This window comes from Rana temporaria, chromosome 5 (assembly GCF_905171775.1).
Source record: "Rana temporaria chromosome 5, aRanTem1.1, whole genome shotgun sequence".
In the NCBI taxonomy this organism is placed as follows: Eukaryota; Metazoa; Chordata; class Amphibia; order Anura; family Ranidae; genus Rana; species Rana temporaria.
In genome coordinates this window covers 339,581,943-339,597,310 of record NC_053493.1, presented here as the reverse complement: position 1 = coordinate 339,597,310, position 15,368 = coordinate 339,581,943, and the positions used below count along the sequence as shown (strand labels likewise).

The window sequence follows — 15,368 nt, the reverse complement described above, 5'->3', positions numbered from 1 at the left end:
ATCGTCGGGTATGCAAATTAGCTGTTTACGGCGATCCACGAAGGTACACACGTTCATCGCATTCTCTTACGTCGTCGCTAGTCGGTTTTTCCCGTCGCAATCTTAAGCCTGCTATTTCATGGCTTAGATTTAGACCAGCCATGTTAAAGTATGGCTGTCGTTCCCGCGTCGAATTTCCAATTATTATTTTTTTGCATAAGACGTCCGGGAATACAAAAGTACGTTACGCACGTCGCCGTTTAAAGAAACACGTCGGGGCGCCGTAATTTCGCGCATAGCACGGCGGGAAATTTCCAAGAGCAGCTTGTATTACTACAGCCTGGTGGGTGCTCAGTATTGCCAGCTGATTCAAGCTTGTAATGACGTCGGTAGCCCAATACACGAAGCACTAACCAAAGCAGTAGAAATAACATTGCCTTCAACATTACATGAATGTAGCAGGCTCCACTGACTTGTACAGCTTCCACAGCCTGCTATCCCACGTGGCCAGTCTGTACAGTCTGGTGAATAAACATAAGGAGAGTGGTAGATAATGATCTGACGTCCAAAGGATCCCTTGACACACAAGTATGTGCTTATTTCCTAGAAGCACAAGTGTGTGCGTGACTGGTTGTCACCTGTGAAACAGCTTTTGTTGAAGAAATAATCCAAACTAGTCTGTATACCTTTATTTCATCAGAAGACTGAAGGGCCCCATATACAACCCAAATGTGTTTGGAATCTGACAGACCTTCTTGTGGCAGATCATAACTGGGGGAATTTTTCAAAACTGGAGCAGACAGAGTCTGGACCAGCTGTGCACCTCCTGTCTTCAGCTTGTTCTGTTAAGCTTTCAAAATGATAGATGTATGGATGGATAGATAGATAAATAGATCTCACTACTGCTCCAGATTCTGGCTGCTCTAGTTTTAATACATTGCCTCTGATGTCTACATATTCCACAACTGCCTTTTGTTTTGTATAACTGTGACAGGGGATTCGACCATGTGAGCACCTAAGGGAGACAGGCTGGTGTAAATTGTTCTTTGTACTGTATCAACTCAGGGATCAATAAATGATGTGAACTGTTGGAAGAAATGCATGGGCTGCCATTGTTAACCTTCTCTTTAACCACTTAAGGACCGAGCCTGTTTTTCAGACTCTGTGTTTACAAGTTTAAAACATTTTTTTTTTTGCTAGGAAATTACTTGGAACCCCCAAACATTATAGATTTTTTTTTCTAACACACTAGAGAATAAAATGGCGGTCATTGCAATACTTTTTGTCACACCGTATTTGCGCAGCGGTCTTACAATCGCACTTTTTTTTTTACAACGCAAAACTGCTTTTTTTTTTTTGGTTCAATATACTTCAATGGAGAAGCTGCAGAAAAGCATTTAATAAGTTTTTGCAGCAATTTGTGTTTTTTAACCACTTTCCCCGACCGCCGCATGTATATGTACGACCACAGAATGGCACGTACAGGCAAATGGGCGTACAGGTACGTCCTTGCCTTCTAGCGGATGGGGGGGTCCGATCGAGACCCCCCCCCCGCTACATGTGGCGGTCGGATTCCCGCGGGTAGCGATCCGGGACGACGGCGTGGCTATTCGTTTATAGTCGCGATCGCTCCCCGGAGCTGAAGAACGGGGAGAGCCGTATGTAAACACTGCTTCCCCGTGCTTCACTGTGGCGGCTGCATCGATCAAGTCATCCCTTTTATAGGGAGACACAATCGATGACGTCAGTCCTACAGCCACACCCCCCTACAGTTGTAAACACACACTAGGTGAACCCTAACTCCTACAGCGCCCCCTGTGGTTAACTCCCAAACTGCAACTGTCATTTTCACAATAAACAATGCAATTTAAATGCATTTTTTGCTGTGAAAATGACAATGGTCCCAAAAATTTGTCAAAATTGTCCGAAGTGTCCGGCATAATGTCGCAGTCACAAAAAAAATTGCTGATCGCTGCCAATAGTAGTAAAAAAAAAATTATTAATAAAAATGCAATAAAACTAAAAAATTTGGCGCAAACCAACCGATAAATGCTTATTGCGATTTTTTTTACCAAAAATAGGTAGAAGAATACGTATCGGCCTAAACTGAGGGAAAAAAAATGATATGTTTTTGGGGGATATTTATTACAGCAAAAAGTAAAAAATATTGCATTTTTTTCAAAATTGTCGCTCTATTTTTGTTTATAGCGCAAAAAATAAAAACCGCAGAGGTGATCAAATACCACCAAAAGAAAGCTCTATTTGTGGGGAAAAAAGTACGCCAATTTTGTTTGGGAGCCACGTCGCATGAGCGCGCAATTGTCTGTTAAAGCGACGCAGTGCCGAATTGTAAAAACGCCTTTGGGCATTTAGCAGCATATTGGTCCGGGGCTTAAGTGGTTAATCTGACCAACGACAAATTGGCCAAAAAAAAGCATAACAAATGCAAACGCAGAAAACGCAGAAAAATCACGTGTGCAAAAATCAAATGGCACAGCAAAACACACTGCAGAATGAGATGAAAAGAAAACTGCATAGGTTTTTTTTAATGTCATGTGACAGTGTTTTTATTTTTTTTTTACAATTTTTTTTTACATTTTTTTTTTACAGTGATTTTTTTTGTTTGTTTTTGTGTTTTTTTTTAAGGGGGGTGGATTGTCAGTATGTATTTTTTATTTTTTTTATTTACATTTTATTTTTATTTATTTTTAAAAAAAAATATTTATTGCAACTTTTTTTTTAATCAGCCCTGTTGGGGGTCTTTGGAGAGATATCAGGGGTCTTAGACCTCTGACATCTCCCCTGTAAGACAGAGAAAGGGACTAAGGACACAGATTCCCCAGTCCCTTTCTCTGCAGCCTCAGCTGAAATGAATGGAGGGAAGCTTCTCTGCATTCATAAACTGAAGCATCGTAAACACAGGTTACGATGCTCAGTTATATGAATGGACAGAGTCAGTGATCACTGACTCTGTTCATTCTGAAAAGGTAGGAGCCGGGTTTAGCGGCTCCTACCTCCGCTCTCCATCCTGACAAATTGAGGGGGGAGAGAGGACAGCACAGAACACGGGGGAAAGAGAGGACAGCACGCAACACGGGGGAAAGAGAGCACAGCACGGAACACTGGGGGGGAAAGAGAGCACAGCACGGAATATGGGGGGGGGGGGAGAGTACAAGTACTCGGGGGAAAAGCTTGGAATCGCTACCGATACTAGTATCGGTATCGGGACATCCCTAGTGTGTACTGAGCCTTATGCTGGCCACACGGATCAATTTTCAGGTGGGAATATTAATATGAAAAATCAGTCGCTGAATAAAATAATGTTTTAAAATGAATGTAATTTCTGAACAAAAACCACATACACTGTCTGAAAAATCCTTTGACCAAGAAGATTTCTATTATTTCTAATAATGATATCTGATGATATTTACCAGATTCACCCTCTAATAGTATATACAGCATATCTATTTTGTCAGTTATTCTCAGAGTGGATTAGAGATTTTGCTCCCTAACCATATAGCTGGTTATTTATATTTACAACTGCATAGAGATATTTAAGATTAATTAATCGATTAATCTAAACAATAATCGGCCAACTAATCGATTATGAAAATATTTGTTAGTTGCAGCCCTAGTACAGTATTGTGCAAAATTTCTAGCCAGGTGTGAAAAAAATGCTGTAAATTAAGAATGCTTTTAGAAATAGAAGCGTTTTATTTATTTTTTATTATTTTTTTAAATAAATTAACAAAAATGGAAAAATAAAAGCATATTAGAGAAAATCAAATCACTCTTTTGTATTCAAAATAGCATAAATTCTTCTAGGTACACTTATATTTTGAAGGAACTCAGCAGGTAGGTTGTTCCAAACATCTTGGAGAACTAACCATAGATTTTCTTTGGATGTAGGCTGCCACAAATCTTTCTGTCTCTTAACCACTTAAGCCCATTATGCAGCAAAAGGACCAGGCCCCTTTTTGCGGCACTGCGTCTCTTTAACTGACAATTGCGCGGTAGTGCGACATGGCTCCCAATCAAAATTTACGTCCTTTTTTCCCCACAAATAGAGCTTTCTTTTGGTGGTATTTGATCACCTCTGAGATTTTAATTGTTTGCGCTATAAACAAAAATTAGAGCGACAATTTTGAAAAAAATGCAATATTTTGTACTTTTTGCTATAATAAATATCCCCCAAAAATATATCTTAAAAAAAAAATTCCTCCGTATAGGCCGTATTCTTCTACATATTTTTGGTAAAAAAAAATAGCAATAAGCGCTTGATTGGTTTGCGCAAAAGTTATAGCGTCTACAAAATAGGGGATAGTTTTATGGCATTTTTTTTATTACTAATGGCGGCGATCAGCGATTTTTATCGTGACTGCGACATTATGGCGGACACATCGGACACTTTTTGACACATTTTTGGGACTATTGTCATTGATAAAGCGATCAGTGCTATAAAAATGCACTGATTACTGTGAAAATGACAATGGCAGTGAAGGAGTTAACCGCTAAGGGGCGCTGTAGGGGGTTAAGTGTGCCCTAGTGTGTGATTTTTACTGTACGGGGGCTTGGCTGGGCGTGTGACGTCACTGATCGTCGTTCCCTATGACAGGGAACAGACAATCACTGACAAGCCACTAGGAAGAACGGGGAAAGGTTTGTTTACACTTACCTCTCCCCGTTCTTCAGCTCAGTGACCCGATCGCGGGACACTGGCGGCGATCGGGTCCCGCGGGCACGGTCACGGAGCTTCGGACCGAGCCACGGCTGGGTTCTTAAAGGGGACGTACCTGTATGCCATTCTGCCAATGTATATCGGTGTGCGGCGGTCCCCAAGTGGTTAATGTAATCCCAGACAAACTCAATGATGAGATCAGGACTTGGGATTTGTCGAGATCTTTTTGTTGCTATTGATGAAATTACATTTTAAGAGTCTCAGATTTAAATATTTGGTACCCAAATTCTGCAATAATTTACCCAGCCCTGTTAGACCCCTTTCACACTGAGCTGCCCATAGCGTCAGCGGTAAAACGTTGCTATTTTTACCGCCGACGCTATGGGCGGATTTGCGCATATTATTTTCCTAACGCTATAACTATAGTTGTATCCTTTAGCAAGAGGCACATATAGCCAGAAAATGTAGAGCGTTATGGTCTGTATTAGTGAACTGTATCTCTGTGGGAAATAATTCAGTCAGGAGGCAGATCTAATTACACGACTCTGCAGTAGAAAGCGCTCTGTGTTACGGAGTATAAAAACACACACGTTTGCTTTGTTTTGTTGTCCGCATGGGAGACTGTCTTGTTTCAGAGTTTGCCTTGTCTATAGAAATAGTTGTATATTGTAGATTCCTGTACATTTATAAAGCATATAAATTGCTTTTTCTCATAGCCAATATTCGTTGCATAATCTTTCGTAAATGGTCAGAATCCGCTAAGTACTAAATATATCAAATACGAATTTGTAACTTATATTGCACACAATTGCTAAACCTGCCCTTGGTGTGAGTTCCTGGTAGAGGTGAAATGCTACTCGGTATTTAGTGTAAGAACATTGCATTTAGCCAGTTGACTAGAGAATTTTGTACTGTGTACAGCACTAAGTAAAAGTTGATGCAAACCCTAAGGCTAAGTTCATACTTGGGTAGTCTCTGAAAAGGTGATTTTTTTTTTCTACTTTGCTAAACAGTGATTTTTAAGGGGATTAACGTTCCGCAACCATGAACCAGGTGGTTTGGTTTATGGTTTCTTTTTTTTCTTTGCCGAATGCCTTTTTGTTAATTGAACAAACACTCGGTTTGCGATTGCAACATGTCCCCTTTGACTTTAATGGGCACGTTTGACAGGCGGTATCGCCTGTCAATTCAAGCCATGTTAAATTTGCTGCAAGAGAGTGCATCACAAGAGTCGCATGTGTACAGCACCCTCTGGCTGTATGGTAGGTTTTTCGATGGGCAGTTGGGGGGTGTGAAATGTGGCTCAGAACAGGTCTACACAAGGACCTTCATGGCAGGATAACTAAAGTATAATTTTAAGAATGCTGCCTTTTAGAAATATTAAAAATTACTTTTACAATTACAATATGCTAAAGCTTTGATATAGTTGTGCTCATAAGTTTATATACCCTGGCAGAATGATTTATTGGCTATTTTTCAGAGGATATGAATAACACAAAAACATTTCTTTAATTGATGGTTAGTATTTGGCTGAAGCCATTTATTATCAATCAACTGTGTTTACTCTTTTTTTAAAGTGGAGGTCCACCCAAATTTTTTTTTTAAAAGCCAGCAGCTACAAATACTGGACACTTACCTGTCCAGCGCGCCCGCTATGTCGGCAGCCAAGACCGAGCAATCGCTCGTCTCTCGGCTGCCCCGCCGCCATCCTTGTTGAGGGAATCAGGAAGTGAAGCGTCACTTCCCGGTTCCCTACTGTGCTTGCCCGAGCAGCGCGGCCTGTCCTCACTGGTCCCCGCTCTCTCCTGGGAACAGTATGTTTCCCAGGAGACAAGGGGGGGGGGGAGTGGCATGACTCCCACGGGAGTCTATCCCCGGAAGTGGGTGCAAATACCTCTCTTAGACAGGTGTCTGCACCCCCCTCCCCCCTGAAAGGTGCTAAATGTGACACCGGAGGGGGGAGGGTTCCCGAAAGCGGAAGTTCCATTTTTGGGTGGATCTCCGCTTTAAATCATAATGGCAACAGAAACTACTCAAATGACCCTGATCAAACGTTTTCATACCCTTGTGATTTTGGCCTGATAACATGCACACAAGTTGACACAAAAGGGTTTGAATGGCTATTAAAGGTAACCATCCTCACCTGTGATCTGTTTGCTTGTAATTAATGTGTGTGTGTATAAAAGGTCAATGAGTTTCTGGACTATTGACAGACCCTTGCATCTTTCATCCAGTGCTGCACTGACGTTTCTGCATTTTGAGTCATGGGGAAAGCAAAAGAATTGTCAAAGGATCTGCGGGAAAGGGTAGTTGAACTGTATAAAACAGGTAAGTATAAAATATAAAAAGATATCCAAGGAAATTGAGAATGCCAATCAGCAGTGTTTACACTCTAATCAAGAAGTGGAAAATGAGGGGTTATGTTGAAACCAAACCACGGTCAGGTAGAAAACTAAAATTTCAGCCACAACTGCCAGGAAAATTGGGATGCAAAGAAACCCCCACATATAACTTCAGGTGAAATACAGGACTCTCTAAAAACATGTGGTGTGGCTGTTTCAAGATGCGCAATAAGGAGGCACTTAAAGAAAGATGGGCTGCATGGTCGAGTCGCCAGAAGAAAGCCATTTCTATGCAAATGCCACAAAGTATCTCGCTTAAAATATGCCAAACAGCACAGAGACAAGCCTCAAACCTTCTGGCACAAAGTCATTTGGAGCAATGAGACCAAAATTGAGCTTTTTGTCCACAACCATAAATGCTACATTTGGAGAGGAGTCCGCAAGGCCTACTGTGGCACATGGAGGTGGATCTCTGATGTTTTGGGGAAATGTGAGCTACAAAGGCACAGGAAAATTGGTCAAAATTTATGGCAAGATGCATGCAGTATGTTTATCAAAAAATACTGGAGGAACATTTGCATTCATCAGCCAGGAAGCTAGCTGCACATGGGACATACTTGGACAATACAACATGACAATGATCCAAAACACAAGGCCAATTCGACCTGTCATTGGCTACAGCAGAGTAAAGTGAAGGTTCTGGAGTGGCCATCTCAGTCTCCTGACTTCATCATTGAGCCACTCTGGGGAGATCTCAAACGTGCAGTTCATGCAACACAGCCCAAGAATTTACAGGAACAGGCTTTTTCAGAGGAATGGGCAGCTTTACCATCTAAGAAGATAAAGAGCCTCATCCACAAATACCACAAAAGACTTCAAGCTGTCATTGATGTTAAAGGGGGCAATACATGGTATTAAGAACTGGGGTGTGTAAACTTGATCAGGGTCATTTGGGTAGTTTCTGTTGCCATTATGATATAAAAAGAGTTAACACAGTTGATTGATAATAAATGGCTTCCGCTAAACACTAAACATGAGTGAAAGAAAAGTTATTGTGTTTGCATTCATATTCTCTGAAAAATGGCCAAGAAATCATAAATTCTGCCAGGGTATGTAAACTTATGAGCACAACTGTATATAAGCTTTTGAGACTTAATAATTGGGTCTATATATGTTGACATCAGGTGGTCCAACACTTGCAATGTAGCTGCAGTGGCTTGTGTACACTTTGAGTTTTCTGGCTGGCCTCTTTGCCCAGGACAGTGTTATTTACACAGATAGTAACTAAGGCTGACAGCTCCCACAGCTTATCATGGCCACACTCATGTAATCACTCATGGAATAAATACCTGTGAGTGATCAGTTACATGCAATCTGTTTGGATGAGCTGCAGGGGCTGTCAGTCTCCTGTCCTTCTCCAGCCTGTCATTGCTTTCACTGGGGCTGCCTCCTGCATGTGGCCCCATTCGCAAGTGTGAATTGGAGCCTAAAGAAACGTTTTGGCCAGTTCAGGTTTACCTCTGTCAGGCCCGGTTCACACTAGTGCGATGCCAGACATCCCATGCGATTTACACTGCATTGCTGTGCAGATCACATGCGATCACTAGTATGGCTGAAATGCATCGCAGTCGCACCAAAATAATGCAGGACCCCCTTTTTGATCTGCACTGGAATTGGACTGCATGGGTGTTCACGACTATGCAAACTGATTCCTGCACCATTTCACAGTTCCTATTGCGATCTGCGAATCGATTTGGGGGTGGGTGTCAATAACTTTACATGGACACCCTGCAGCGGTTTGCAGATCTTAGTGTGAACCATTGTGCTATTCAGGTCCGATGCGGGAACTGGCACTGTATTTGCAGGATTCTCGCATCGCACTAGTGTGAACCAGGCCTTAATGTTTTTGACAACATTTCCCCATTTCTTCCATAATTTCAGGGAAATTAAAGCTCTTTATATTCACGAATCCCTAATACCTTGATTACAGAGCTAAAATCCCATTAAGAGTGCTTTCACACTCACAGCGCCCAGGCGTCGGCGGTAAAACACCGCTGTTTTTAGCCGTGCTTTTCGGCCACTAGCGGGGCGGTTTTAACCCCCGATAGCAGCCAAAAAAGGGTTCACCACTCCTACAGCGCCTCAAAGATGCGGCTAGCAGGACTTTTTTTTACCATCCTGCCAGCGCACCGCTCCAGTGTGAAAGCCCTCGGTTTGGGTTGGTACAATTTCGAAGGGTTAGAATGGTCCAGCCTATTCAGGTGAGCATTTCCACTGCAAGTCGGACCGTCAGGGGCCATTTCGGGGGTTAAAAAAAATGCCTAGCGTGTCCGCCAATCAGTGGAATGTATTGTAGCTCCGCCCTAACCGAACTGTACCATTTTCTATGGCCCCACATCTGAAGCAGGACCCAGAATGGTGCGGTATGGTTCGGTTGTATGGGCCGCTTTCATAATGCAAACACTCAAAATAGCGTACCATACTGAACCAACCTGAACCGATCCACTCAGTGTAAACAAGGCATAAGAGTAAGGGTCCAGGATACAAAAGGCAATAACTGTGGGGGATGAGCTGATGGAGAAAGTGAACAGACAGCGTAGAAGAGTTATTTTTTTTTTTGTGTTCAGGTAGCATTTTACATGATGACTTCAGACCAGACAAATATACTTTTTTACTAAGTAAACAAAGGTAAATGCTCTCTCTGCCTACACTTTTGTGATGGGTAGCGCTTGTTAACACTTAAAGGTTTGTTCAGTTAAGTGGTTATTTTTTTATTTTTATATTTTTTTTCATTTTCGAGAGCAAGTAGAACAAACACTTAACTTTTAAGTGCCTTTTAGGTACATGAAAAATTGTTCCTTTTTTTAATGTTGGTTAGCAAAAAAAGAAACATGACTTATTTAATTCCTCACTGAAGTCTGACAGTGGGCTGAAATTGCTATTTCCGCAAGCAAGAGGAGTTATTCTGAACTGACAAATGCTTAAATCCTTCAAAAACTTAGTGAGTAAGGCAGACACAGAGCTGGATAGGAGGTACTAAAAGGGGATACCTAATGACAGTTCTTCTCATTAACAAATCTCCAGACTCCTGGGACCAATAGAGCAAATGGCTCAATACACATAATGTATGTGCTACATTCACACCTCTGCATTATTCATCCAGTATGTTCTAGACATGTTTTACATGTGATACCATTTATCCCTAAGAAACAGTTATTTTTGTAAGCCCGCCCCAATAGAGGTGTGAATTCACCCAGTGAAGCGTTCACTCCTGCTCTCTCTGACAGTTAACATGTTTCTCTAGTCAGAACTTATTTGTAGTTTTTGATGGCGTGGAGAATTGTTGAAGCTCTGCCAGGTTTTTATTGCTGTCTGTGTTTTTGCCGGGCATGCTTTTATTTTTGTCCTGCTGATTAATATCATTGGAAAACTAAAATTTCTGTTGTCGCCAAAACAGGAGGAGCAGAATCTTCCATTTGAAGCAACTGTCTAAGGCCCAGTTTACACTTGTGGCTACCCAAATGTGAACTTATCCTTAGGCGTTACATTAGCTTTGGTACTGTGTATAGCGGTGTGTTCAATTAATATTTGTACTCAGTTGGCTGAATGCAAAGTGTAGTCGGTTTTCTGGCATTTATTTTGCTTAAAGCCCAATTTACCTTTCAGTTTAAATCCACTAAATTAATTTGTGATACTTTAATCAAAATGTGTTTTAAAGCAACATTAAAGTAGTAGTAGTAAACTCGGTGGGCTAGATTCAAGTACGAGATACGACGTCGTATCTCTGAGTTGTGGCGTCGTATCTATGCGACTGATTCATAGAATCAGTTACGCATAGATTACCCTAAGATCCGACCGGCGTAAGTGTCTTACACCATCGTATCTTAGGCTGCATATTTACGCTGGCCGCTAGGTGGCGCTTCCGTATATTTACGCGAGGAATATGCAAATTAGGTAGTTACGCCGATTCAGAAACGTACGTCCGCCCGGCGCAATTTTTTACGTTGGGCTTTTTCCGGCGTAAAGTTACCCCTGCTATATGAGGCGTATCCTATGTAAAGTATGGACGTCTTTCCCGTGTCGAATTTAATTTTTTTTACGTCGTTTGCGTAAGTCGTTCGCGAATAGGGCTGGACGTAATTTATGTTCACGTCGAAAGCAATGACGAGTTGCGGCGGAATTTCGAGCATGCGCACTGGGATTCTTTTACGAACGGCGCATGCGCCGTTCGTTAAAAAACGTACAATACGCGGGGTCACCAGTCATTTAAATAAAACACGCCCACATCATCCCCATTTGAATTAGGCGGGCTTACGCCGGCCCACATACGTTACGCCGCCGTAACTTAGGGCGCAAGTTCTTTCTGAATACGGAACTTGCGCCCTAATTTATGGCGGCATAACGTATCTGAGATACGTTACGCCCGCAGAAAGATACGCTTATCTTTTTGAATCTAGCCCTATCTCTTTACTCAGCGCCATGTCAAACCTTAAAATAAGATTTGCATGTAGGTTCCTTTAAATCCTTTTTTGAGATGTATTTTAGGAGATTTGGCCCTGTTCTCTGTCTGATTACATCATTTGTGCATTTCAATCCACGTTGACCGCACACTGACTGTCAGTGTGCTGTGGAAGTGTATAGCGAAGTGCTGTTGTGAAGTAATCTTCACTCTCTGGCATTGTAGCTGTCCCACAGGAGCTTAGATTATCGGCTCCTCCTGAAACCCCACATGACTAGCTACATCACAGGCGTTGTCTACACCCTAATGAAGTGAAGATAACTGCTTATCTCTGCTCTTTAAAATGATCAGTTTCACAACAGAAAATCATACAACACAGACCATGTAAATATTAAAGAGGATTTGTTCTATCTTATGGCGCATGCTCAAAATTACTGTGGCAATTTAGTAGAACGGCGGAAGTAGGTTGGGAATGGGCTTCAGGAGGTTTCCCTAAAGATGGCGCCGGCTTCAGCAACTTCGGAAGAAAAAAAATTGAATGCAAATAAAGTAAGGAGACTCCAATGGCGCTGTGGCATGATTGGTTAAATTGCAATGTGCATTGCAATTAAAAAAATAAATAAAATAACAAAGATAGTATACTTACCTGCTCTGTGCAATGTTTTTGGCAGGGGGCATTTTGCAGCACAGAAGGTTTTTCAACTTAATGCATAGAATGCATTAAGGAGAAAAACCTTAAGGCTTTGGATCCATGTTAAGTATTTTAAATAGTTTTCTGAACTTTAAAAAGAAGAGAAGAAAAGCCTGTTCTCTGTTAGCATGCCACAGATGAGGACACTTGAGGACCATATACATGGGCCAAATATCAGGTGGACATTCTGCCCGTGTGTACTGCAGCCAGTCCAACAGAAGCCGCACAAACGTCCGACTTCTGTTGAAGAGGCATAACCAAAAAGTTAGTTCTGATGATCGGCAATCGACCAGCGCTCTCAGCCAATGGCTAAGAGCGCTGACCGATGTGTTCTGACTTTGCTCTAAAAGATGTCTCTTTTCCATCTCAGAAAGTTGTGAAATATGGACACACAATACAATTCTTGTTATAAACATAAAATGAGGCTTCCTTTTTTTTTAGTATTGATTCTAATGATTACAATTCAGAATTGTACCCAATCAGATCCCATTTTAATTCAAAAGATTTGTTCCCGTTGACACCTGATACATTATTAATAATTTTTAATTGTTCCATCTTGTAATCTAATTTTTGTGTAACATAATTGTATGAAGAGCTCTCTCATAGCTGTGTTAGATAAACTTGCATTGATCTGTGTCGTGGGATTTAATGCACTCAAAGTAACCGGGTCTCTGCCTCCTACCTCATCACCACTTTGTTGCTCTTACTGTTTGCGATTTGGCCACAGCTGAGCGCTAGACACGCCGATTAATGACTGTTTAGGCTACTAATCAAACATATGTTTCCTTGACACAATGATTGTGTTGTATATCATTACTGAATATGTCTTCTTTTATTTTCATTCAATGATGAAGTGTGCTGTCTTTTTCCTGTGTGTGTTTTTCATGCTCTCATTGGTTGTGCTCCGCAGGGGGTGACCCTCTAAAACATCAGACAGGCAATCAAGAAGCCAGATTCCCACTGAGACTAGAAAGAAAAACTGGTCTATACTTGTTGCTTGACCAGGGTCTTGGTCTCCCTGGAAAACCTTCTGGTACTGCTGTATTTATAATAAATTATACCTAACCACCTAGAAAATTAAATGGAATACCAATAACAAGATACCATTCTTTTTTTTTTTTTTTGACTAGTGTAAGATGGGTATTTTTATTTCATTCAAAACTGTAGTCTATGTTGCCAAGTAGCATTTCAAGATTACTACCTTGTAAATAAAAATAAGATTCTCTAACGTTGATTGTGATTTTTGTGATAATTTAAAGGTGTTTATTGTCATCTGGTTTTTACCTTTAAGACATAACTGTAACCACATCTTCTGTCGATGTGAAAGTTAGTAGCAAAGGTAAGTTATTACTATATTTCAAATCCCTTTGAATGGACATTAAAACTAAGTAATGAAAAAGTTGTAGCTTCTCATTAAATGTTTGGCCTTGCCTGAAAAACTTTACCATGTCATGACAGATATTTTAAATGAACTTTATCTGAATTGGTACATTCTGCCATGATGAGGCTTGGGTATCTTTGTGTCAAAGTGGAAGAAGGAACTGTTTGTGCCATTTGCAACCATTCGGTCTTCAGCATATCCCCTCATAAGTCATTTTTCAGTGGAGGTTTGATTGGTTCTTTTTAGGTAGAACGGTCTCTTGCCTCTAAAACTATTTGGTAAGGTGTAGGTCAGACATTGGTTACTTATCTGAACCATTTTCTTGCCTTCATTTGAAAACCTTATTGTCATGCTCTGTCCAACTTTCACTTAGTTCAAACAGCAATTAGGCCACGCCCCGACATGTTTCGTCACTTCCGGACTTATTCATGGGTAAGTCCGGAAGTGACGAAACATGTCGGGGCGTGGCCTAATTACTGTTTGAACTAAGTGACATGCTAAGGACGAGTAGCGTGTGTCGTTGGGCTGTTTTGGTTTCTGAGCAAACAAGTCCTATTTTGAGTGGGGTGCAGTGCCAAGATTGCGGTGAGAGTGTCTGGCTTTTCGTGAGTCCGCCGTGACCACTGTCTATCAGCTAAGAATTTGAAGTTTGGAGTTAACTTGTGTGCTGCTGTGATTCAATGCTTACTTTTTAACTTTGCTTGTGAGTGCAACTTTTGAGTTTTTTACTTAGTGTTTATTAAACTGGTTAAACGATTTTACACTATTGTGCACTTTCCTTTTTTTGCATTCATTTGGAAATTCTGTGGATCCTATCACTGGATTATGCAAATTGGTGACACACCGGAGAGATTTGGGATTTATGCTTATTAGCCAAGCACGAGAGTGTAAGGCATATTGTTGCGGTGAGTGGCCATTTTGATGGGTGACTGGAGCACTAAACACTTGAGGTGTGGTGGAAGTCCTTGAAGATTGGAACGAACACTGTTATTTTACCTTATGAACTTTCTTTACTTGCTATTTCACGCTTAGAGCCTCACGGGTTCAATTAATTTATATCCAATCCGTGTTGGAGATATACACTCTGTGTAATTTCTACACATCCTGATATGTTTAATCATATATTTTGTATGTTTGTACATTATTGCACATTAATTTATATTTAGCAGAATATTGGTATATTCTCTCAGCGCTGTTATTTTGTACTGACACTTGGTGCACAGGATTAAGTACATTTTTTTCAAATCACCCTATTGTCCATCCATCTAGGGTTAGTAGATGTAGAAGTCAGTTTTGTGGAGAAGAGACACTATTTGCTATAGTCACCAGGCGAAAAGTCATTGTACATAGAAAATGCATGCACTAACAAAACATGTTTCAACAAAAACAGTTGGCTTTGTTTCTTATGTTTATCACAAATTAAATGATCTAAAAAAAAGATGACTGAGTTAGTTCATTAATAGGTAGAATCATCTCAGTATCTTGTCAAGAATATCAGCTTATAACTGCAGCTCCCTAACCCAGATCTCCATAGTGATCCAGCCACAGTTGCCAAAAGACACTTTCAGTCAAGTCAGCTTCTACTACTAGATTCTAGGTTACTATTGAGTTGATTGTCAGGATAATCATTTCATATGAGTTCTCCATTTGTATGCTTTTTTCATTCTGTGTAGCTATTGTTACATACCAGATCAACCTGTAAGCTGAAAATCTCATCACCCAAAGGATTTTTATAATCATGTCTCACAGCCATCACTGTTAATTAAACATCTGCACATCGCTGTTATTTTTTAAAAGTATCTAAACAAAAATTTAATGCAACTCCAGTCCTTAAAGTG

At 40.8% G+C, this 15,368-nt stretch overlaps 1 protein-coding gene across 5 annotated transcripts in view; it reads left to right on the top strand.

The window, feature by feature from the left end:
- Window positions 1-15,368, top strand: part of STAU2 (staufen double-stranded RNA binding protein 2) — a 390,310-nt gene that overhangs the window by 247,508 nt on the left and 127,434 nt on the right. The window contains exon 14 of one of the 5 annotated variants that reach the window (XM_040354429.1): window positions 13,060-13,377. The exons of the other annotated variants lie outside the window; for them this stretch is intronic. Coding sequence (XP_040210363.1) covers window positions 13,060-13,074 — 15 coding nt within the window. The 3' untranslated portion in view covers window positions 13,075-13,377. Of the gene's footprint in view, window positions 1-13,059; window positions 13,378-15,368 lie in introns of those variants that run through there. 5 annotated transcript variants of the gene reach the window in all.